Genomic DNA, 19,709 nt, shown 5'->3' on the forward strand with positions numbered 1-19,709 from the left:
ACTGAATGATTGCATATAAATGTATGCATATACTGTGTAGGGTGGGGTTAACATGTTACTGTCAGCACCATTTCTCAGGCCGAACTTCCTCTTTCTGTGCAAACACTAAAAAAAACCTGCAGCTGCAGCAGTTAAACAACCTTTGATCTAATTAAGCCTAGACTTAGACGTCTGGTTGTTTCCAAACAGTAGAACACAATTAAAACACTTCCTGAAAGGTCATAATCTCACTTTATTATGTAATAAAATTAGTTATAATAAAAGTATAACTTTGCCAGCTAAAGAGAAGTCTGAAGTGAAATAAAATGAGATTTTAAAGAGTGTTTCTTTAATGGGGACAACAGGGTTAACATACGGATCCAACCGAACTGGTGTTTCTCGGAGTATAAACTTTATTTATTAACGATACATTACAGGTGTGATTAATGGACTACACAACAATAGCTGTAATCATGATCCTCCTCTATGGAAGGTTTCCTCCCGCGCTGGCGTCTACTTGGATGACATCTTGAGTAGGTTGCACTTGTCGATCTCGTACAGACGCCACCCCTCCTCGTGCGAGAGATCAGCCGCGCCGCGCCGCTTGTAGAACTCGATGGACGACGTGTTCCACTCGGCCACGATGAAGTGCATGCCGCTGCATCGAGTCTTCACTGCCGTCTGCAGACAACGACAGAAATCAAGTATGTCACTTGCTCAGTTTTGAAAAACTTAATTTGAGGAGTTTTAAATATCCACACACACACACGAGGGTTAGACCTAGAATAGAATTATCATAATTTTTTTCTAAATTATTAAAAATGCCCATTTTAAATGTTTTAAAACTTAGGTTGTAATGATTTATAAGTACCTCACTCAGCGTCTTCAGGATTTCAGAGCCAATCCCATAACCTGAAAGGAACCAGCAAAAAATTAATAAAAAGGAACAAATATTCGTTAAATCAAAGTTGTTATTATTATTATTATTATTATTATTATTATTATTATCCATTAGAAATACATACACACAAAATAATATTAATTATTATTATTACAATAAAAAACAATAATTATCAGTAAAATTAAAATAAAAATAAAAAAATAATAATAATAATAAAAAAATTATTATATTTTCCATTTTTGTAACAAATAATAGCAGTATAATACAAGAATTATCAGTATAGTTACACATTAATATTGCCATTACTATAAATAAAATGTGTGTGTGTTAAAATCAACATAATTCTTAGTAGAAATACATACATGCATATGATTGTTACTATAATTAGAAGTGTACATGTACTAAGTGGAAACAGGTGGCATCACTTCAGACCTCTGAACTCCTTCATCACATAGAAGTCCTCCAGATAAAGCAGCTTCCCAATCCAGGGGTCATAGGTGAAGTAGTACATAGCAAAGCCAACCACTGTATAACCTGAAGTGGAAATCACACACGAGCACGAAGGAGAAAAAAAAAAAAAAAAAGAAGAGAAAGAGGAAAATTACAGGATTCTGATTCAGCGGCTCTGACGTCACGCGTGACGCAGAGGGATAAAGTAACATTTCCAAAACACAAACTGTAACAAACACCGTATCCATGATATAAACCGGTGTTTTTGTGAGTAAGTTAACGCTGATGTTTTTGGCTTGCCTTCAACGGACTGTTTATCTTTCGGTACTTCAGCGACGACGCAGTGATAAAACGGATGATCTCCGAAACCGTCCTCGAGCAGCTCTGAAAAATAAACAAGCGTCTTATAATCAGATTAATTCGTATATTATGTATGTATATATCACGTTACATGGAAAGCATAACGTTACGGTTTGGATTCGAAGAGCGAATAACGGTCGTAACGTTACCTTTCTCGGTCAGGACGACCTGTTCCTCCATTTCCTCAAACTTCGCAAGTTCCTAGAATCAATTAAATAGCGTAAATTATTTCGCAAACACCAACATGTAAACATCGTCAACGAATAATCGCTTTAAAACAACGCCACGCGTCGCGTTCGTACCTTTATGAGTCGCAGTATGTCTGACACGTCCTTGGCCTCGGCATTGGCCATTTTCTGAAGAATAAAAGCAGCAATTGGCGGGCTTTTCTTCTTTTACTCTTCTTCCCTTTTCTTACTAGTCCTCGGTATGTGAAAAGCAGTAAGATTTGTTTCTTCATTCGGTTCCAAGGGGGCTACCCTCAGCAGAAAGTCCGGGTTTCTAACCCTGTCCGCGAGGAATCACATTAAGTCCGAAATCGCAGGAAGCGCTTTGTCTCAGAGCTGCGCTCCTGCGCTATTTATAAGCGCGGCGCTCTGACGTCAGCAACCGGAAGTGCTGAGTAGATCTGACCTACATCAGTAGTAGACTTCAGCAGGATAACCAGTACGAACCAGAACAAAGAAGAAGGCTGCCAGCCAGTGAAATATGAGGCGTTTATAAATATTTCAGCCTTTCAGACAAATTAGTTTGTGGCCCTTGAGAGAACACAAACCACTTCTAACCAAATATTATAATTGATTAAGTTAATAAATTGTTAATAATAAAATAAATTAATTAAGCTCACTGCTAGCACAACAATGAGTGAAAAAAAAAAAAAAAAAACAAAAAAAAACAGAAAAATAAATAAATAAAAACCTAAAAAAAAACAATATAATAATAGTAAAATAAATGATTATTAATTTAATAAATAATTATTTAATAATAGTTAGTTATTATATGTATAATACAATTTATTAACAATCAGTTACAGTATTTATTATAGTATTTTCAATAAATAGTTACATTTTAAGAATACATTTTAATTATAATATAATTTGAATGCACAACAATTAGAGTTAAAAGTTAAATGGAAAAACTGACATGAAACTCTGATGACTGTATTGTCTGGCACACTAAATATTTTATATATATATATATATATATATATATATACATATATATATATATATATATATATATAATACACACACACACACAGACACACACACAACATCACACAAACACAAACAAACAAACCACACACACACACACACACACACACACACACACATATATATATCTTTACCTTTTGTTTTAAATATTTCAAAATTGGTTTAATTTGAGTTTAATCTCAGATTTTAGACTTTTGGACCATATCAAAGTACAGTAGCATTGTCACATTCTAGGTGTGCCCTAAATTTGCATACTTATGCACTATTCTATACTGTTTTTAGTATAAATAATGTATTAGTGTGTTCACACACTGCCCAGATGATGCCAATTCCCAGATGATGCACTCTAATAACTGGAAAAAGCTCTCAGACTTCGTTGTTGACAACATGTTGACATTGATGTTAATGATGATAACATAACCTTATTCATACACTAGACAGTTGAGTACATAGAATAAGTGCATAGTGCGTAATTTGGGACACAACTACTATCATTATAATACTTTTTTATAGGGACCTTAAACACTGGAAGTACTGCAGCACAAAGAGAAATAAAGTCTCCAGTGGGTTACACCTCGCCCTTAGGTGTCATAATATCAAGCCAAGACAGGAACAACATATTTCACAGTTTGCACAAAAGCCTGTTGCCAAACAAAAGTTCTAGCTTGTACTTGTAATTACTGATTGTTAGTTATGATGTTTTCATGCTTTGCCCATTAAGGTTGATGACAGATGGTTAGCTCTGCCGTGTAGTCTAGAAAACTAACATCACAGATTTTTACCTCTAACTTCATTTTTAGTTGCATGTGATTTCATAATTGGCAGCTAAGCTAGAATTAAAATGAATAGTTCTCTCAAAAATAAAATTTCTACTTTCATTTACTTAGTGAGCAAACTTACATGCGTTTATGTTTTATGTGCAGAAACAGCCACGCAAACTTCACAAATGTGTGAGATCAAACGCTGTTGTTTCATTCACAAGAATAGAGCAGGAGGATATTGTTATATAACATAAATATTGTAGATTCAATGCATTGTTGGGGGAAAACAGGATATATTAAAATAATGTTCCCATATTTATCATTTACATTGAAACAAAGGTGACAATGAGGCTTTCTTTGTAGATTTAGAGAAGCTGTTATTGTTACTGAATGGTGATGATGCTATTTTTGTCTGTGTGTCTCCTTAGAAATGTGAAACAGATCTTTGGATGAGCAACTATTGATAAACACGGCATAATGGAGATTGATGCCACTATTAGATATTGAGTTACAGAGGCAGTAATATCATGCATCATTGCCGTGTGTGCAATTGTAGACATTTCAAAGGCAGAGTAACCTTAAATAACTAAAGAATAGTATTCACCTTGCCTTAAAAAGCTATGATCAGTCTTAGAAACTGAATAACATTTTATACACCATGTAAATAGAGGATAGATGTGAAATTGCCTATGCATTATTGTTTAAAGTGCCAAATAGTGGATGTGCATGATGTTTACTCCAAGAGTAAAGTTGGATTTGTCTTTGCAATGCAAAATGCATACAATGCAATGTGTATGCAGTGCAAACTTAAAGCACAAAGCCAGTAATACAATATGATGCTTTGTTGATATATGTTTCAACCCCATAGTGATTACTGTATGATATTGGATGCACACACTTCTAAAGCCTCTAAATTATTAATATTATATAAGTATAATTATACATACATCCACATTCAGCTCACGGTTCATGTGTCTTTTTGCTATGAGATCTTTACTGATTGAAATGTAAGAATAACCTTGATATTATTAGTAATATATCAAAATAAACATTTACTGGACTGCAGCAACTTAGATTTACTTGATTATCCAGATTCCAGACATCATTTTTGAGAAAAACCATGTTCAAGTGTATCACTTACAGTATGATCACCAGGCTTTTGGGGAACATTTATTTGTCCATATCTTAATCATTATTGGATTGCATTGCGTTTTATGTTTGGATCATCAAAACGAAGCATTTAAATATCATCTTACTAAGACATATTAGAGTTATAGAGTTGTTTTATGTAAGTATCTGCTATATTTTGATTTACACTGATCTACATCACAAGCATCAGAATTTCATTATAGAAATATCAGCATCTGCATCAAATTGCTAATTTTAGTTCTCTAAAAAAAAGAGGTGTTTTCACTATATCATACTTTAACAGCCTGATTTATCAAATATGATATAAAACGTAAAACATATGCAAAATTTCTAAAATATTTTTAAAATATATTTTAAATTAATTTAAAAAAATGTTCTGACTATTATTTGACGTCAGGCTTCACAGGGTTAAGAAACTACAAGCTACTCTCTCTGAACATGTGCACAAGCATCTCTAGTGTTTATCCGATTCCAGTTTCAGCCCATGAGCCGGACTGTATTTGTGAATGGGATATAATCAGCACTGACTCATTCACATCCGCTCTCAGTCGGAATTCTTGTCTGGGAGACTTACAGGAGGTTTCCTCTGACGACATGGATATGCCGTCATTTCCAGGACCCTCCACCCAACAAAAGCACTTATGCAATTTTCTTATAACTGGAAAATAAGGTATTGACCTATTGAAAAATTGTAATAAACATCTTAAGGCATATGGATGTCTTAGAGGTCACCGGGCAGGAAGCCATTGTTATTTTCACAGCTTTGTGTTTCCTTTAGTCCAGACAAATGCACAACTGCGACATTTAAGAAAGAAAACCTGCATCACTGATGACTGTCTAAGATAAAACATCACAGTGTTTAATAAAACAGAACAATCGCAGCAGCAGCAGCAGCACATGCAATAATGGACAGGCCTTTACAAATAAGCATGAAACTCTCATTCAGTTTGGATCTGTTCCCAGGAATGTCTCAGGAATCTCTCGGAGAGCAACGCAAACAAACAACAGACTGCAACAAAGAACAAACTACAAAACATCTCAACACAACAATAACACCAACACAAATACAACACTTTAAAATCATAAATATGATCAAACACCAAAAATAAAAAAACACAATCTAATAAAACAGACAAGTGGGGAAAATTGTTGTAAATTAAAGTTGTAAATAAAACAAACATGCCTAAAACTATGTGCAAATGTATCAGTCAACACCATTGCTAAGCATATATGTTTATCTTAAGTTATTTTTGCTCATTAGTATGGTTAAATCGGATCATCAAAAGGCCATCAGCAAAGACATTGGTTATTAAAATGGGATTTTTTTTTACATTTATTTCTGCAGGTTTGTGTCATATTCTGAGTTTGCATTTCACAGTTTTTATTCATTCTGAGGAATACTGAATCTGTGTTTTTGCAGGTGAGATGAGTTAATGCATGTTCATATTTGTTCTAGAACTACAGTAACATCATGTTTCCACAGCACGCACAACACCTCTGCACTTACTCCTGATTTCTCTCAGCATGGGGACAGGAGAGCTGTCAGGCAATAAATGGTTTAACAAAGTAATTAGCGTTACTTATTTAAAAAAGTAATTCAGATATTTTCTTGTTAATTTAAAAAGTAATGCATTACCTTTTAGAAAAAAGTAATCTGATTACGTAACTTGCATTACTTGTAATGTGTTAACATGGTCGTGACGTGGTAGAATTGCTAAAATGGGGAAACATTAGATCTTATGTCAAAAATGAAAAAAGAAGATGAGGGAATAAAGAGTAAAAGAAATATGTTCTAAACATTTTATTTGAATATGTTCAGTATAATTTAAGATTGAAGTGTTGAAGAAGTAAATATGCCACGTCTATATAAACATCAGTAAATTGCATGATTATTAATTCACAAAGGAAAAGAAGATATCTTAATGTATCTTCTTGCTTTAAAACAAGAATATAATCTTTCAAAATTATGAAAACTACACATCTGAAGATCTCACTCGTAAGCGATTTTAAACTTATCATAAAAACACAATCCCCTGGTTTCACAGACTAGGCTTAAGCCTAGTCCCAGACTAAAATGTAATTCTGAGCTGTTTCAACTTAAATAAACTTGCACTGACAGATCTCAAAACCAATTAGTGCCTTTGTTTTGTCTCAAGATGCACACCAGTAATGTTTTTTTTTCTAAGGCATGTTAATAAAAATTACTTAAATGTCCTAAATGAACTATGGCCTAATCCTGGTTTAGTCTAAACCAGGCCAATGACATATAAAGGGGACAGTCGAATTATGGGTAAGAATGAAAGGTTTTGGATGTAACATCACATCCTGAAGGCTTTAAAATGATTTTTTTTTTTTGAAGATCTGTCCACTCCAGAGGCTCAATCATAGATTGAACACAACACTAGAGGATTTTCTGCAGTGGGTTTCCTCCTGACTATCGGTTCACTCCTCATTGGTCATCTTGAGCAGGTTCTGCTTGTCGATCTTGAAGAGCCTCCATCCTTCCTCCAGCGAGAGATCAGACGCTCCGCGCCGCTTGTAGAAGTCGATGGAGGGTTTGTTCCACTCCGCCACGATGAAGTGCATGCTGCTGCACCGAGTCCTGACCGCCGTCTGCAGAAAACCAGTCAATGATTGGAGAAAACCGATTTGAGTACAAGATATACTGCCAGGAGAAGATTAGAGGTGCTGTATAATGCTGGAATGTTAACCTGCTGGGACTAATTATTAACTAGCATGGTAAACTTTGAGCTTTGGTACCCTCGTGAAAAAGAAGTACACTTCTACTTAGCATAAAAGTTCATAGGTTCATAGTTCATAAAAAACGTTGATATAGAAACCATTTTCACTCAGAAGTTACATAAACAATTACAAAGAAACAGCAAGTAACACATTCAATTAAATGTGGATATTTTTAAGAAGAAAGTACTCAAAACAATGTTTTTTTTAACAACTTTGAAAAAAAAAATTCTTACAGTGTATATATTTAAAAATACATATTTAAGTTCAAACTAAATGTAATATTTTGGACGCTTAATTGCATGTTATTTGCAATTAAATTCAAAAGTACTTAAAAATAATATTTAAATAAAATTAAATTAAAACAAATGCAAAAATTGTCAAAAAAAGGGATTCAAAAACACGACTTAATTATAAAATTTAACAGAAACTAAACATGAATATTAATAAATTTAAAATATATTAAAAATAAAATATTACATTAATAAAATTTCTATTGAATATTATAATTTGACATAAATTGACATGTTTTTTAAAGCATGACAAAAAAAATTAATTTAAAATGTACTTTAAAGTAAACCTTTTAATTTGACATTATTACAAAGTGCACTTTTTTTAAGTGTACTTAAGTGTGTTGTGAATATATTTATATACTAATAAGATCTGAAGTACACTACAAGTGCACAATCTATACAACTAAGCACATTTCTTTTGCACAATGGTATCTATGTGATCTGAACAGATAGATTTTTGATTATGCATGAAGAAAGTTTAAACGTACCTGACTCAGTTTCTTCAGGATTTCGGACCCAATTCCAAAACCTAATTTTAATAGAAGGAAAAGTGTGTTACATGACAGTGTCTCTAATTCTAACAATTTGATAACACCATTATATAAGGTCACATTCATACCCCGAAACTCCTTCATGACGTAGAAGTCCTCCAAGTAGAGCAGTTTCCCAATCCAGGGGTCATAGGTGAAATAATACATGGCAAAGCCAATGATCACATGACCTGGAAACACACTTCAATCACTCTATTGTTTCCAGCAGGACAATGGCACTACAAAATCGCTGTTGTTTTGCAATTTGCTTTGGTTTGCTGAAATTAATTTCAGGTGGGATTATTGGCATCACAACCCTCGCATACACCACATCATTCCAGGAGTCACATCTTCAATTAAACCATCATTTCACTTTTTCTTTTCACTTTTATTATGTTGATTTGAACGTTTATACTAGGCTTACTTCGCAATCTTGTCTTGTTTTCCAGAACAAATATATAAACCAAGATACAATTACTTGAGAAACATAATATAATATAGAATAATATAATATAATATATTTTTAATTTATATAAGTATATTACATTACAATTATATATAAAATTATTGTTTTTTTTTTACTCCACTGGCAGATTGCCAAACCCCCATCAGACCCCCCCCCCCCCCCCTTTATCCAAAAACTCACTTTTTTTTAGTTTTGATGCATTTCTCTTTATATCTTATGTCATTTTGAATGCATTTTTCTTAATATCTTATGTCATTTTTTATGCATTTTTCTGAATATCTTATGTCATTTTGCTTCTCATGTAAACATATCTTAATTTAAGAATGTTTAGACATTTGTACTGGAAAACAAGACAAAAATACCAAGTAAGAAAATAATTCTTGCAGTGCAGCAGAGTAGGGTTGGGAATCAAAACATACTTGAAAGACTTTGACGGAATGTAGCTAGAAAAGAAACATTTCCGTTGTCATGGCAATTAGAATTGTTTTCCAAACACTGTCCCTTTGTTTGTCCTCAAAGTTCTAAAAGATTGATTCATTGAATCGTTCGTTCCCGGCGATTCCCATCCCTAGCTGTGAGTATGGAAACACATCTGTATGGTGCGTCTGGCAGACAGCTGTTAGTTTGGGCCGTATGGTAGTGTGGTGTGAGGCTGGGACGTCCCAGCTGCTGTGGCCTTACCTCTGGTTTACTGTATATGTTACGCTATTGTAAGCGATCTTTCAGTTACCTCCCCGCCCATCCATGTACACGCCACGGGCAATGTACATGGCGAAGCAAGAGACTGTAGCCTGAAGACAATAAATTACAGAGGGGGATTGGATGAGCGTTCTTGGCACATGTCAAACAACTCAAATTCTCTGTGATGAATGTTCAGATTCACAAAAAAAGACACTTCAGATTCCAGTGTTCATGTTACAGCATTTCTTTAATAAATAGTTCACCCAAATATGAATATCTGGCATTATTTACTCACTCTAATGTCCCTCATATTTCGCATAAGCTGAATTCTCAAATAGTGACCACTTCTCTCAAGCTCCAATATGAACCATACATGCAATACGATCCGACTTTTTGGAATTCGTACAGTAGGAATAGACCAAAATTTAAGTTGTTGCACCACAAAAAAAATAAAAAAAACATTATTTTCTAGTTCAATAAAATGATTTTACATTTTACATTAAATCAAGACACATTCATTTGAGAAGCAAAATGTTAACTTGTGTTAATGTTTATTGTCATTACGTTAATGTTAAAACAACTAGTTTTGTGTTCTGAAATTAAAGTCTCAGAATTAAGTGACTTTACTTTTAAAAGAAAAAAAGGTCTGCTAATGAGGTCAGTAAAATAAACTAGTTGTTCCTCTAAATTAGGTTTAAATTAGGAAGGAATGAATTCTTCTGATATTTTTAAATGATTTTATTTAAAATTTGTATTACTTTTATTGACCGATATTTTTTTTTCTTGGAAAAATGTTTTAAAAAAAATATAAATATTAATTGACTTTATAGGTTTTGACACTTTTTTATAACTTTCATTATTATTTACTTATATTATATATACTATTATTTTATATTTATATTATTTTTACATTAATTTACATTATTTTATATGAATTATGTTATTTATAATTTAGTATACTATCATTGTTTTATTTTATTTGTGCTACTTTTATTTAGTTATAATATTTATATTACCTTTATTGCTATTATTACTTATATTTAATAATTTTTTTATGTTATTTATAATTTTTTTGGTGACTGTTATTTGACTATTTGTGATCAGATGATCCACTTGTTGATTAGCAAAAATGTCAGGAAACAAGCTTCTCAGGTCTTGATTTAAGAAAAAATAAATAAAAATAAAAACTGAATAAGAAAACCATACATATATGGCTAAATTTATCAAATGTACTATTCCTTAAATCTCATTTTTGGGTGAACTAGTAGTAATGAACTACATGCACTTCCTGTTTACAGAATGTGTAACATGCACGCTGCAGTGCAAAGTGTTTCCAAACACAGTTTTGCATCATTATGCACACAAACACTCTTGGTAAATCAAGTGTGGGTGGGAATTTCCACTCTCCTGATGCGCTCGCTTCAACCTGATCCGGAAACAAAAGCAGAACAGCACGACATATCGTGCACTGAATCACAGAGCTGCAGCACAGGTGTAGTCTTACCATCGGCACTCTGGTGCTGTTTGGGCACTTCAGCCACCATACAGTGATAGAACGGATGATCTCCAAACCCATCCTCCAGCAGATCTACACAGGAGTAAAACCAGCCATTAGAAGAGCGAAGAACAAGTTACACACTGTGAGAAAGTCATTGTACTTGCTTACCTTTCTCAGTAAGAATAACTTGATCTTCCATTTCCTCAAATTTTGCCAGTTCCTATGAAACAAGCATATTCAGGTTTAGAAAAGTTTTAAAATTGGGATTACTAACTAGTACTGTAACTCATGATCTCAACTCATCATCACAAAATTTAAGGTAAAAAAAAAATAAAATAATAAAATCACTCAGAAATTGCTAGTAAATTTCACTATCATACAGAAATAGCAAGTAACAGATTAAATTAAACATTATTTTGAAGTAGAAAGACTGAAATACTGTTTTCTTGACTTGTATCTTAATTTACTTAAATTAACTTTGGGGGGGAAAAATTACAGTGTAGCTACACAGCTTTAAACTGCCTGAACTCTTTACCTTCATTAAATAATATAAATAATAATAGCAATAAAAGTCATTATATAAATATTATAAAGAAATAAATAACAGTATAAATTAAATAAATGCATTTAAATAAATTACAAATAAAAATTAAATAATACAAATATAGAATAGAATAGCTAATAAAAATAATTCTAACAATAAATAAATACATACATGCATAAATATATATAAATAAGACTACAAAGAAACTGCAAGTTAGACATTTAATTAAAGTAAAGCTGAAATACTCCAATAATCTTTATTTACAACTTCTAAAAATCATTTTTATGGTGTAGCTACACAGCTTTAAAATGCCTTAAATAGCATCAATCAAACTGAATTTCATACCTTTATGAGTCGCAGTATGTCAGACACGTCCTTGGGTTCAGCTTTCCGTAATATAAATTTGGCCATTTTCTTCTTTTGCTCTTTTTTCCTTTGCTGACTAGTCCTCTGTATGTGAAACGTAGTAAGATTTGTTTCTTCATCCGCTTCTCAGGGGCTCACCCTCAGCTATAGGCCTGAGATTGGAAAGGCATCCAGTGGCTGGTGTGCTGAAGCATCCTCTGAGCTCAAAGCTGCAACGCTTCCACCTTTTATTGATGCTCAGGAGGGGCAGAAACCTTCAGGCCACTCCCAGAAAACCTGCTTTGCATTGGGTCCTTCCTGAAAAAAAGTATCCTGTTTGTTCACTCAGAGCAGCATGGGTTAATGTTTATCATTCTGGAAGGATCGCTGTTTATGTACTTCACTTTCAAACTGCAGATCATGCAAAGGTCATGTCCTGTATAAACAAGGATCCTGATATACCAAATAAAGCAGACCTTTGAATTTGCTTATGCAATCTAACAAATTGTGGGCAATGCAATTACAATTGCACAAACAGATTTAATATTTGACAATTATATTATTCTATAATACAAAGAGGCCTATATGCATATCTAGAAAGCAGAAAAATAAAAATGTGCATGAAAATAAATATACATTTTACAAAAACTGAAAAAAGAAATTCAGCAATAAATAACTGACAAGACTGTCGGCAGCTTTTACTAACGACACTTCTGCTAATAAAGTGGATTATTTAATCACAAAAAGTCAAACATCACTCAATTAATATCATAAGAATTATAAAAAAATATATAAAATTAATAAATAATATAAATAGCATTGTAAGTAATAATATAAATATAGAAATATAAAATGAATAATGAAATAAAAAGAAATAATAATAGTATAGATAAATTCTGAACATTAGTAATAAAAGTAATAGTAGGAAGGCCAAAACCTAGAAAGTCAATGCATATTTGTATTTTTTAAACAAGCAAATCTAATTAAAAAAATAAAAATAAAAAATAAAAACATAAAAAAATCACGAAATAGTTAAATATCAGTCAATTAAAAAAAAAAAAAAAAAAAAAAAAAAAAAAAAAAAAAACACTATTAAATACTATAAATAATACCAGGTAAAGTAACATTATAAACAATATAAATATAACAAATAAATAATAGTATAAATAAAATAATAATAAATAATAAATATGAACTTAAGCAAATATAAAAATATATAATAAATCAAATAATAAAAACTAAATAATACTAATATAAATGAACAGTATAAATAAATTATAAATAATAGTAATAAAAGTCAAAACCTAGATAGTCGATGCATCACTTTCCCAAAAATTCTGAAACAAAGGTTTAAACGTCATCATGAATCATGAATATGAATACATCTCTGAAGATTGAGGGAAGCCTGCCTGTGAATTTATACATACACTTCCATGAATCAGGGCAAAAATGACGTGCTCTTTTGTATCGTCAACACAACTCTGAAAACTACACTTAAGGCAAAAGTCTAAATAAAGCACAGCTTCCGGATATTTCTCATCAACTGCCATGTCTCACAATCCTTGCTGCTCATCTGGAAATGTATTTTTCTTACATGCTTCACACAAAAACATCTTTAAAATAACGACTGAACGGGTGCGGATGATGGAAAACTGTTTGCACAATCAACTGGATGACATATTAATGTATTAATACAGCTAATATCCTGCCCTGAGTGACTTTTAATACTGATTTGTCCATTTTCCTTGACGCATGACACTTACAGCACATTCATGGAAAACTTTCCAGAGTTTTTGCACCACACCTTTGACCCGAACATGTGACTGACCTTTACTGCATACACAAAAACACAGAGTATTACAGTAAAATCTGCTCTCTGGGGAGCAAACGTTTCCACAATACTAAAGACACGGGTCCCTTTGTTCTGGCTATTTTGAGATTAATAATAGGGAACATTATAATCTATATCCATTTTTAGCAGTGCTGCAAAAACAAAAGACAAAAAATGGCAAACGTCTGCATATTGATGAGTTTTGTCACATCTATTTTCAACTGGCTTTGTCCTAGAATGGAAAAGGATCTGAAATAGCATTTAAACACTTTGAGAAACTGGATTTAGTCTTATTTCTAGAGATCTGAAGTATGACAAAGCTCCTGTTTCTCACGATTGATTAATTTTCACGAATTTCCCACTAAGTATTACTGGATTTTAGCATTTTAAATATGCAATTTATGAAAGATTTTATGCAGAAAAATACAATTCCTACTCGATGAAAATACAAAAATGTATATTCACTACAGAAACATCCAAGACATTATGATTTTATTCATTTCAATTATTTCTCTAAAGGCTAAAATCACAAATTTTCTTGACATTTACAGATGTTATGACTGTGGAAAACCTGGTATTACATAATTATACCTTGGAGTACATTTATAAAAACATCATTTGAAGCACTAGTTCAGTTCAACTTAAGATTTAATAAGACTCAAATTGCAATAGTTAAAGAATCAATAGCTGCATAGTCCCACATGCATAGCTTTATTTCATACGTTTGCACTTTTGGCCTTAACATCTGTCTGGGACTGGGTAAAGAAACAGCCTTATCTAGTCTTTAGCAGCGTGACACTGTTATTGCAGCTGTGCATGTTTGCAGTAATGCAGGCCTTTCCTTAAAAACAGTCCCGTGTTTCCTGTCATGTCACGCTTGTAATTTAGTCTCAGTTTCAGTGTAGTGCAATGACAGCAGCTGCAAAGCACGAAACTGTTGACTTCTCACACATTTCATTTTAGAAAAACATCTGTTTTGTTGGGGTTGTGCTATAAATGAAGCTGATTCTACATCGCCATCTACTGTCAGACTAATAACTTCATGCATGTTTGTAGATTCAGGATTCGCACAACTTTGACAAATGAATTTCCATTGCTAATGATTAATGATAAACTATAGACATAGTTGGGACAGATTTCCATTTGTGTTTTAGATAGCATTCTGTAGATAGCATTCAAAAGAGCAATGATATGCAAGTGCTATAACAAGTCTCAGTTAGATGAACACAGCACACATAGCTAGGTTTTTTATTTTTTATTATATAATAAATAAAAATAAAACAGATATAATAGAAAAAGAATAGAGCAAGCTAGCGTTAGACCAAGGTTTCTAGTTTTTACGCATAAGTGAAATTTTTGATTTTCATTTTAAAATGTTTGCAATTTTGTCATTCTTTATTTAATATTTCTATAGTTTTTATTAGTTTTATTTCAGTTTTAATACATTAACTTAGTTAAATATGAATATTATTATATAATTATTTAACAAGTTAAATATTGAGAAAACAAACTTATATTATTTGAGTTAATGTTTATTTCAGTCAACAAATGATTTTTTTTTTATGGTTTGTTTACTATAATAACTCTGAGACTAATATCTCCAAAAACATAAAATTGTCTGAAGTTTTTTTTCCTTCTTTTTTTTTAATTTTCAAATTGTTTTCAATTTTTTTACTTGACAATTTTGTCTCATTTTCCAGGACAAATATCTAAACATTCTTAAATAAAAATAACATGAAAAGAAAAATAATGTCTTTGTTAAAAAAAAAAAAAAAAAAAAAAAAAAAAAAAAAAAACATCACAGTGAAGCTAGTTTATGCTTAAAAAAATATCAGCCCTGTGGTCAGAAATATAAACCTAATTTAAAGGGAAAACAAAATAATTTTATCACCCTATTGGCATCTTTTTCTTTGTTTTAAGCAAAAAAAATATATATTTTTTTTTTATTTTATTTTTTAACCAAGACTTGTCATTTTGCTTGTAAACATATCTTGATTTTAAAATATTCAGAAATTTATACTGGAAAACAAGTCAAAAATACAGAGGAGGAATGTAATTTTTGCAGTGCAGCTTTCTAGACAATCTCAATAAAAATTTCTACTGCTTTTAACATTTCATTCATTTCGAATGCATTTTCCCTTTACAGACACACAAACAATAAGACACACACTGCAGGGACGAAACAGGACTACATGTTTATCAAAACTCTCCTTTTATTCTGCGCTTCAAAAACAGTCAGCAGAACAAACGTGTAGTGAAACATTAAGCTCAGTTGAGTTTATCAAAGTACTTGAGTTTGCCTGAAGGGTCTGGGATGATCTGTGCGGAAAGAGGAGAAATACAGAGATACTGTAACCTGTGATCATACACACACACACACACACACACACATACACACACACACACACACTGAAATCTTACCGTATCACTGCCAGGCTTCCATCCAGCTGGACACACTGACATCAGAGAGACAGAGACAGAGTCAACAACACCAAAACCAAACCCTAACATTTAAACCAGGCACACTCGCATACTTAAGTATGCGTGATATAAGATATTTATACATTACAATGTTTTGGTGGATAACACAATTAGAGACTGACTGATATATCACATGTCCAAACACTTCATTCCACATTTCAAGAATATAATCTTTTTCCTTTATTTAAACAGTCATATATATCCCCCCCAACAATAGAGAAATCAAAAAAAATACACATTTTTCTACTCTAGATATTTTTAACTAATAAAAAAGATAGATTTCTCTTGTTAGTTGAACGTAAGCATTGCTTCCATTCATTCTCAATCAAATCTCTCCATTTGTTGCCCATTTCAAATTTTGGACAGGCTACTATATGCAGTAATACGGAAATAAACACAAATAATACAGATGATATTTAATAATTTCTAAGATAACTCACTTAATCTGATTATGCTCCTGAAGCAGTGTTATTTTAGGATTACTTGTAGCCTGTAGTATTTCTTACCTTTTTAAATGAGCTTTTATTTTTATATTTGCAGTTTTCATTTTCATGTTAATTTAAATGTGCTTTTGTCCTTTTTTGTGTGTTTTTTTTTTAATTATATTTATATATAGCTTTAATTTATTTTTATTTCCGTTTCAGCTTTAATTTACTTCGGTTAGTTGCCAAAGCAACATTTCTAATTTCCCTTTGAAGTTTTTAAGTTTATCATCTAATATTTGTATCGTTTGTAAGTAATTCTACTTATATTTATTTTATTTCCACTTTTCTCACACTGAAAAAAAAAGGCTGCTGTGGTTGCCAGAATTTTACTGTTAAAAATACAGTAGCAACATTTTAGGTTTTACTGTTTTAACTTAAACTTACAGTTAAATTAGTTTCGAACCTTTGTAATACACTGATAACCACCAAATGCAGGTGGTGATGAGAAAGTCACATGATGAACCAAAGCCCATCACAAGCAGCTATTAAATAACAACTTATATATATTACAAATTATAAATATTACGGTTATTCACTGTAAATTATATGGCCTTTTTCCACTTCCAAAAACCAAAAACAACATAAAAACGTAAAATTACATGCAACGTCCAATACAGTTTTTCACTGTATATAGTAGCGGAATTTACAGTTAACCATTTAACAGGTTTTTACTGTAGCATTTTCACAGTATTTTACCGTTAAATTCACAGTCATTTTTTACAGTGCTGCAGCTACCACAATCTGTTTTTAATAGCTCTAGTTATCAGCAGCAACTCTGCTCTGAATGTGAAGTGATACGATTAATCTCAAACTCTGTATCTGCATCCAAATATTTAAAGTATTAAAATAGATTAAACATAGAATTTCATAAATCAGTGTGTTAAAATTGGCAGCCCTGGTAAACACGGCTTTAATGCATTATTCAAATTATGTCAAAAGTGTGTCATCAAAGCAAGATGCGGAAGGATTAATAACTGTACCGTACCTTCTCCGTGTTTATCGGTGTACTGGAAGGCCTGCACCAGCCTGAGGGTCTCGTCAACAGAGCGTCCCACCGGCAGGTCGTTCATTGTGATCTGTCTGAGGACACCTTTGTCATCGATGATGAAGAGACCTCTAAATGACAGCATAGGATAAAACCATCACCACAGAACTCACCAGGCAAGTCATTCATGTATTACTGAAACATAAGCTTTAAATACCGAATGCCGTTCATCTTGTTTTTGATTACTCAAACATACATTTGTAACATCCATTTACAATATCAAAGTCCAACAGGGTCAAAAAAATGAAAAGGCCTGGCTTCAGTACCGAAGCGTGTGTCCCTGATCCTCAAGAAAGACACCGTAGTCTTTGGATATCTGATGAGTGAGGTCAGAAAGAAGAGGGATTTTCATTGGGCCGAGACCTCCTTGTTTCCTGGGTGTGTTGATCCTGATTAAAAGAAACCAGCGGTGAGTCCATTCATAGTCCTCACTTATCTAAGACATCACAACGAATCATCTCAAAGTCTAGAAGAAGCAGTGTGTCCTCACCAGGCCAGGTGAGTAAACTGAGAGTCCACCGAGCAGGCGACCACCTCTGCGTTGATGGCCTGAAACTCATGCACGCGGTCGCTGAAGGCGATGATCTCGGTAGGACACACAAACGTGCTGTGGACCAACACAACCGGTCAAGCCTTCAGAAAACATCTATTTAAAATTTCTGCATTTATTGTATTGTACTGTTGACCAAATAAGTGCAACCTTAGTGAGCATAAGAGACTTCTTCCAAAAACAGTACAAATCTTAACGATTCTGAAGTGTTTTGAGCATTCAGTCATTTCATTTTAAGAGGAACTAAAGTCAATGTAGTGAAAGCATGCTCACAAGTCCAGCGGGTAGAAGAAGAAAACCAGGTATTTTCCTTTGTAATCGGACAGTTTGAGCTCCTTAAACTCGCCATTGATCACAGCTGTTCCTTCCCAGTGTGGAGCTGGTTTTGAGACTGAAAAGAAAGAAGCACAACCTTTATTATTCGAAAGAATCATATCCTGAAGTGCATTATTAGTGCAGATATTTTAGTGCGCATGCATGTTTTGATCTACTGTCTCTTTAAGAGATTCAATAGCAAGCAATCATGACGTGTCCTTAAAAGCAGAGCACTTTTATACCCAACATAGACCAATAACTGTTAAAATTACCTGATTTGCATAAATAATAATAATTTAAAAAAGCATTATATTTTAATATCTCACATATTAATATCTCACACTAATGTGAATTAATTGTTCTGATAATGCATCAGATGAACTGTCATGCTGACAAAATATCGCTACCAATCCTTCTGGAACACTCTGTGCAATATGCATTATCTCAAAAATAACTTTTAAAGCAAATACACAGACGTTCAAATCAAATCCGTCCACGTTTTTTCAAATAAGAGACTGTGTTAACTATGTTGACAGCTGTTCGGGACATATGCAAAATCATATTCCTTTACACTAAATGGATATTTAAATATATATATAAGAGCATGCATATGATTTGCATATGCATAAATGCTCGAAACGCACTTTTGGCTTTGCTCAAGTGTAAGGAATGATCAGAGACGGGGACGCGGAAAGCCTCTCCGGGATAAACGTGTCCACCGGCGTAATTATAACACTCCTGCTCCTTCTTCCCGTCTGCACCGTCACACAAAACCGACTCGGTGAGTAAAAGAAGTGTGCAAACCACTCCGAGCCATTCTCTGGGCGTTTTAACGCAGCGACTGACATCCATGGCTGAGTCTTGCAGGAAGCACGTCTCTCTCCTGCCGCAAACACACGTCATCGATCTGTAAGATGATCGGATCGACTGCAGCTGTGTTCTACTGAGCGGGTCTGAAGGCGATGCATTTGATGTAGAGATCTGGTGTGTATTCCACCATGACAACAGCACCTGCCAAAAATAAAAAATAAAAAAATAACCCCTTGGCCAAAAGAATCGCTATGAAAACGCTGATAAATTTACTATGTGAAA

At 32.9% G+C, this 19,709-nt stretch overlaps 3 protein-coding genes across 4 annotated transcripts; all 3 read right to left on the minus strand.

The window, feature by feature from the left end:
* Positions 1–374: 374 nt before the first annotated feature.
* Positions 375–5,424, minus strand: LOC109062289 (diamine acetyltransferase 1-like). The gene is made up of 7 exons (XM_042723464.1): positions 5,389–5,424; positions 1,993–2,082; positions 1,840–1,891; positions 1,631–1,714; positions 1,313–1,414; positions 851–891; positions 375–660 (listed from the first exon to the last, which is right to left on the minus strand). The coding sequence occupies exons 1-7, from the start codon at positions 5,422–5,424 to the stop codon at positions 493–495; spliced, it is 573 nt and encodes a 190-aa protein (XP_042579398.1). The 3' UTR covers positions 375–492.
* A 1,176-nt stretch (positions 5,425–6,600) lies between these two features.
* On the minus strand, positions 6,601–12,264 carry LOC109062288 (diamine acetyltransferase 1-like). Of its 2 annotated transcripts, XM_019079376.2 has the most exons (6): positions 11,911–12,155; positions 11,190–11,241; positions 11,028–11,111; positions 8,466–8,567; positions 8,335–8,375; positions 6,601–7,427 (listed from the first exon to the last, which is right to left on the minus strand). In XM_019079376.2, the coding sequence occupies exons 1-6, from the start codon at positions 11,974–11,976 to the stop codon at positions 7,257–7,259; spliced, it is 516 nt and encodes a 171-aa protein (XP_018934921.1). In that variant the 5' UTR covers positions 11,977–12,155; the 3' UTR covers positions 6,601–7,256. The 2 variants fall into 2 exon arrangements, with proteins under 2 accessions (XP_018934921.1, XP_042579185.1); XM_042723251.1 differs by having other exon boundaries at positions 8,335–8,567; positions 11,911–12,264.
* A 3,672-nt stretch (positions 12,265–15,936) lies between these two features.
* On the minus strand, positions 15,937–19,545 carry LOC109106010 (peroxiredoxin-4-like). Its single transcript, XM_042723261.1, has 7 exons — positions 19,262–19,545; positions 18,576–18,693; positions 18,243–18,359; positions 18,019–18,141; positions 17,693–17,823; positions 16,163–16,197; positions 15,937–16,060 (listed from the first exon to the last, which is right to left on the minus strand). The coding sequence occupies exons 1-7, from the start codon at positions 19,518–19,520 to the stop codon at positions 16,010–16,012; spliced, it is 834 nt and encodes a 277-aa protein (XP_042579195.1). The 5' UTR covers positions 19,521–19,545; the 3' UTR covers positions 15,937–16,009.
* Positions 19,546–19,709: the final 164 nt, after the last annotated feature.

Source organism: Cyprinus carpio, chromosome B5 (assembly GCF_018340385.1).
Source record: "Cyprinus carpio isolate SPL01 chromosome B5, ASM1834038v1, whole genome shotgun sequence".
NCBI classification, from domain to species: Eukaryota; Metazoa; Chordata; class Actinopteri; order Cypriniformes; family Cyprinidae; genus Cyprinus; species Cyprinus carpio.

Bases quoted from the DNA above. Each gene is read 5' to 3' on its own strand.
- LOC109062289 (XM_042723464.1), bottom strand. From the start codon at position 5,424: ATGACGGCATATCCATGTCGTCAGAGGAAACCTCCT. The intron at 2,083-5,388 runs GTAAGTCTCCCA...GAAGAGTAAAAG, and splicing joins GTCGTCAGAGGAAACCTCCT to AAGAAAAGCCCGCCAATTGC. The intron at 1,892-1,992 runs GTACGAACGCGA...AATTGATTCTAG, and splicing joins ACATACTGCGACTCATAAAG to GAACTTGCGAAGTTTGAGGA.
- LOC109062288 (XM_042723251.1), bottom strand. From the start codon at position 11,976: ATGGCCAAATTTATATTACGGAAAGCTGAACCCAAGGACGTGTCTGAC. The intron at 11,242-11,910 runs GTATGAAATTCA...CTTGTTTCATAG, and splicing joins ACATACTGCGACTCATAAAG to GAACTGGCAAAATTTGAGGA. The intron at 7,428-8,334 runs GTACGTTTAAAC...GGTTTTCTGCAG, and splicing joins TCCTGAAGAAACTGAGTCAG to ACGGCGGTCAGGACTCGGTG.
- LOC109106010 (XM_042723261.1), bottom strand. From the start codon at position 19,520: ATGACGTGTGTTTGCGGCAGGAGAGAGACGTGCTTCCTGCAAGACTCA. The intron at 18,360-18,575 runs GTGAGCATGCTT...GTTGGTCCACAG, and splicing joins TTCTTCTACCCGCTGGACTT to CACGTTTGTGTGTCCTACCG. The intron at 17,824-18,018 runs GTACTGAAGCCA...GCTGTCATTTAG, and splicing joins GATCAGGGACACACGCTTCG to AGGTCTCTTCATCATCGATG.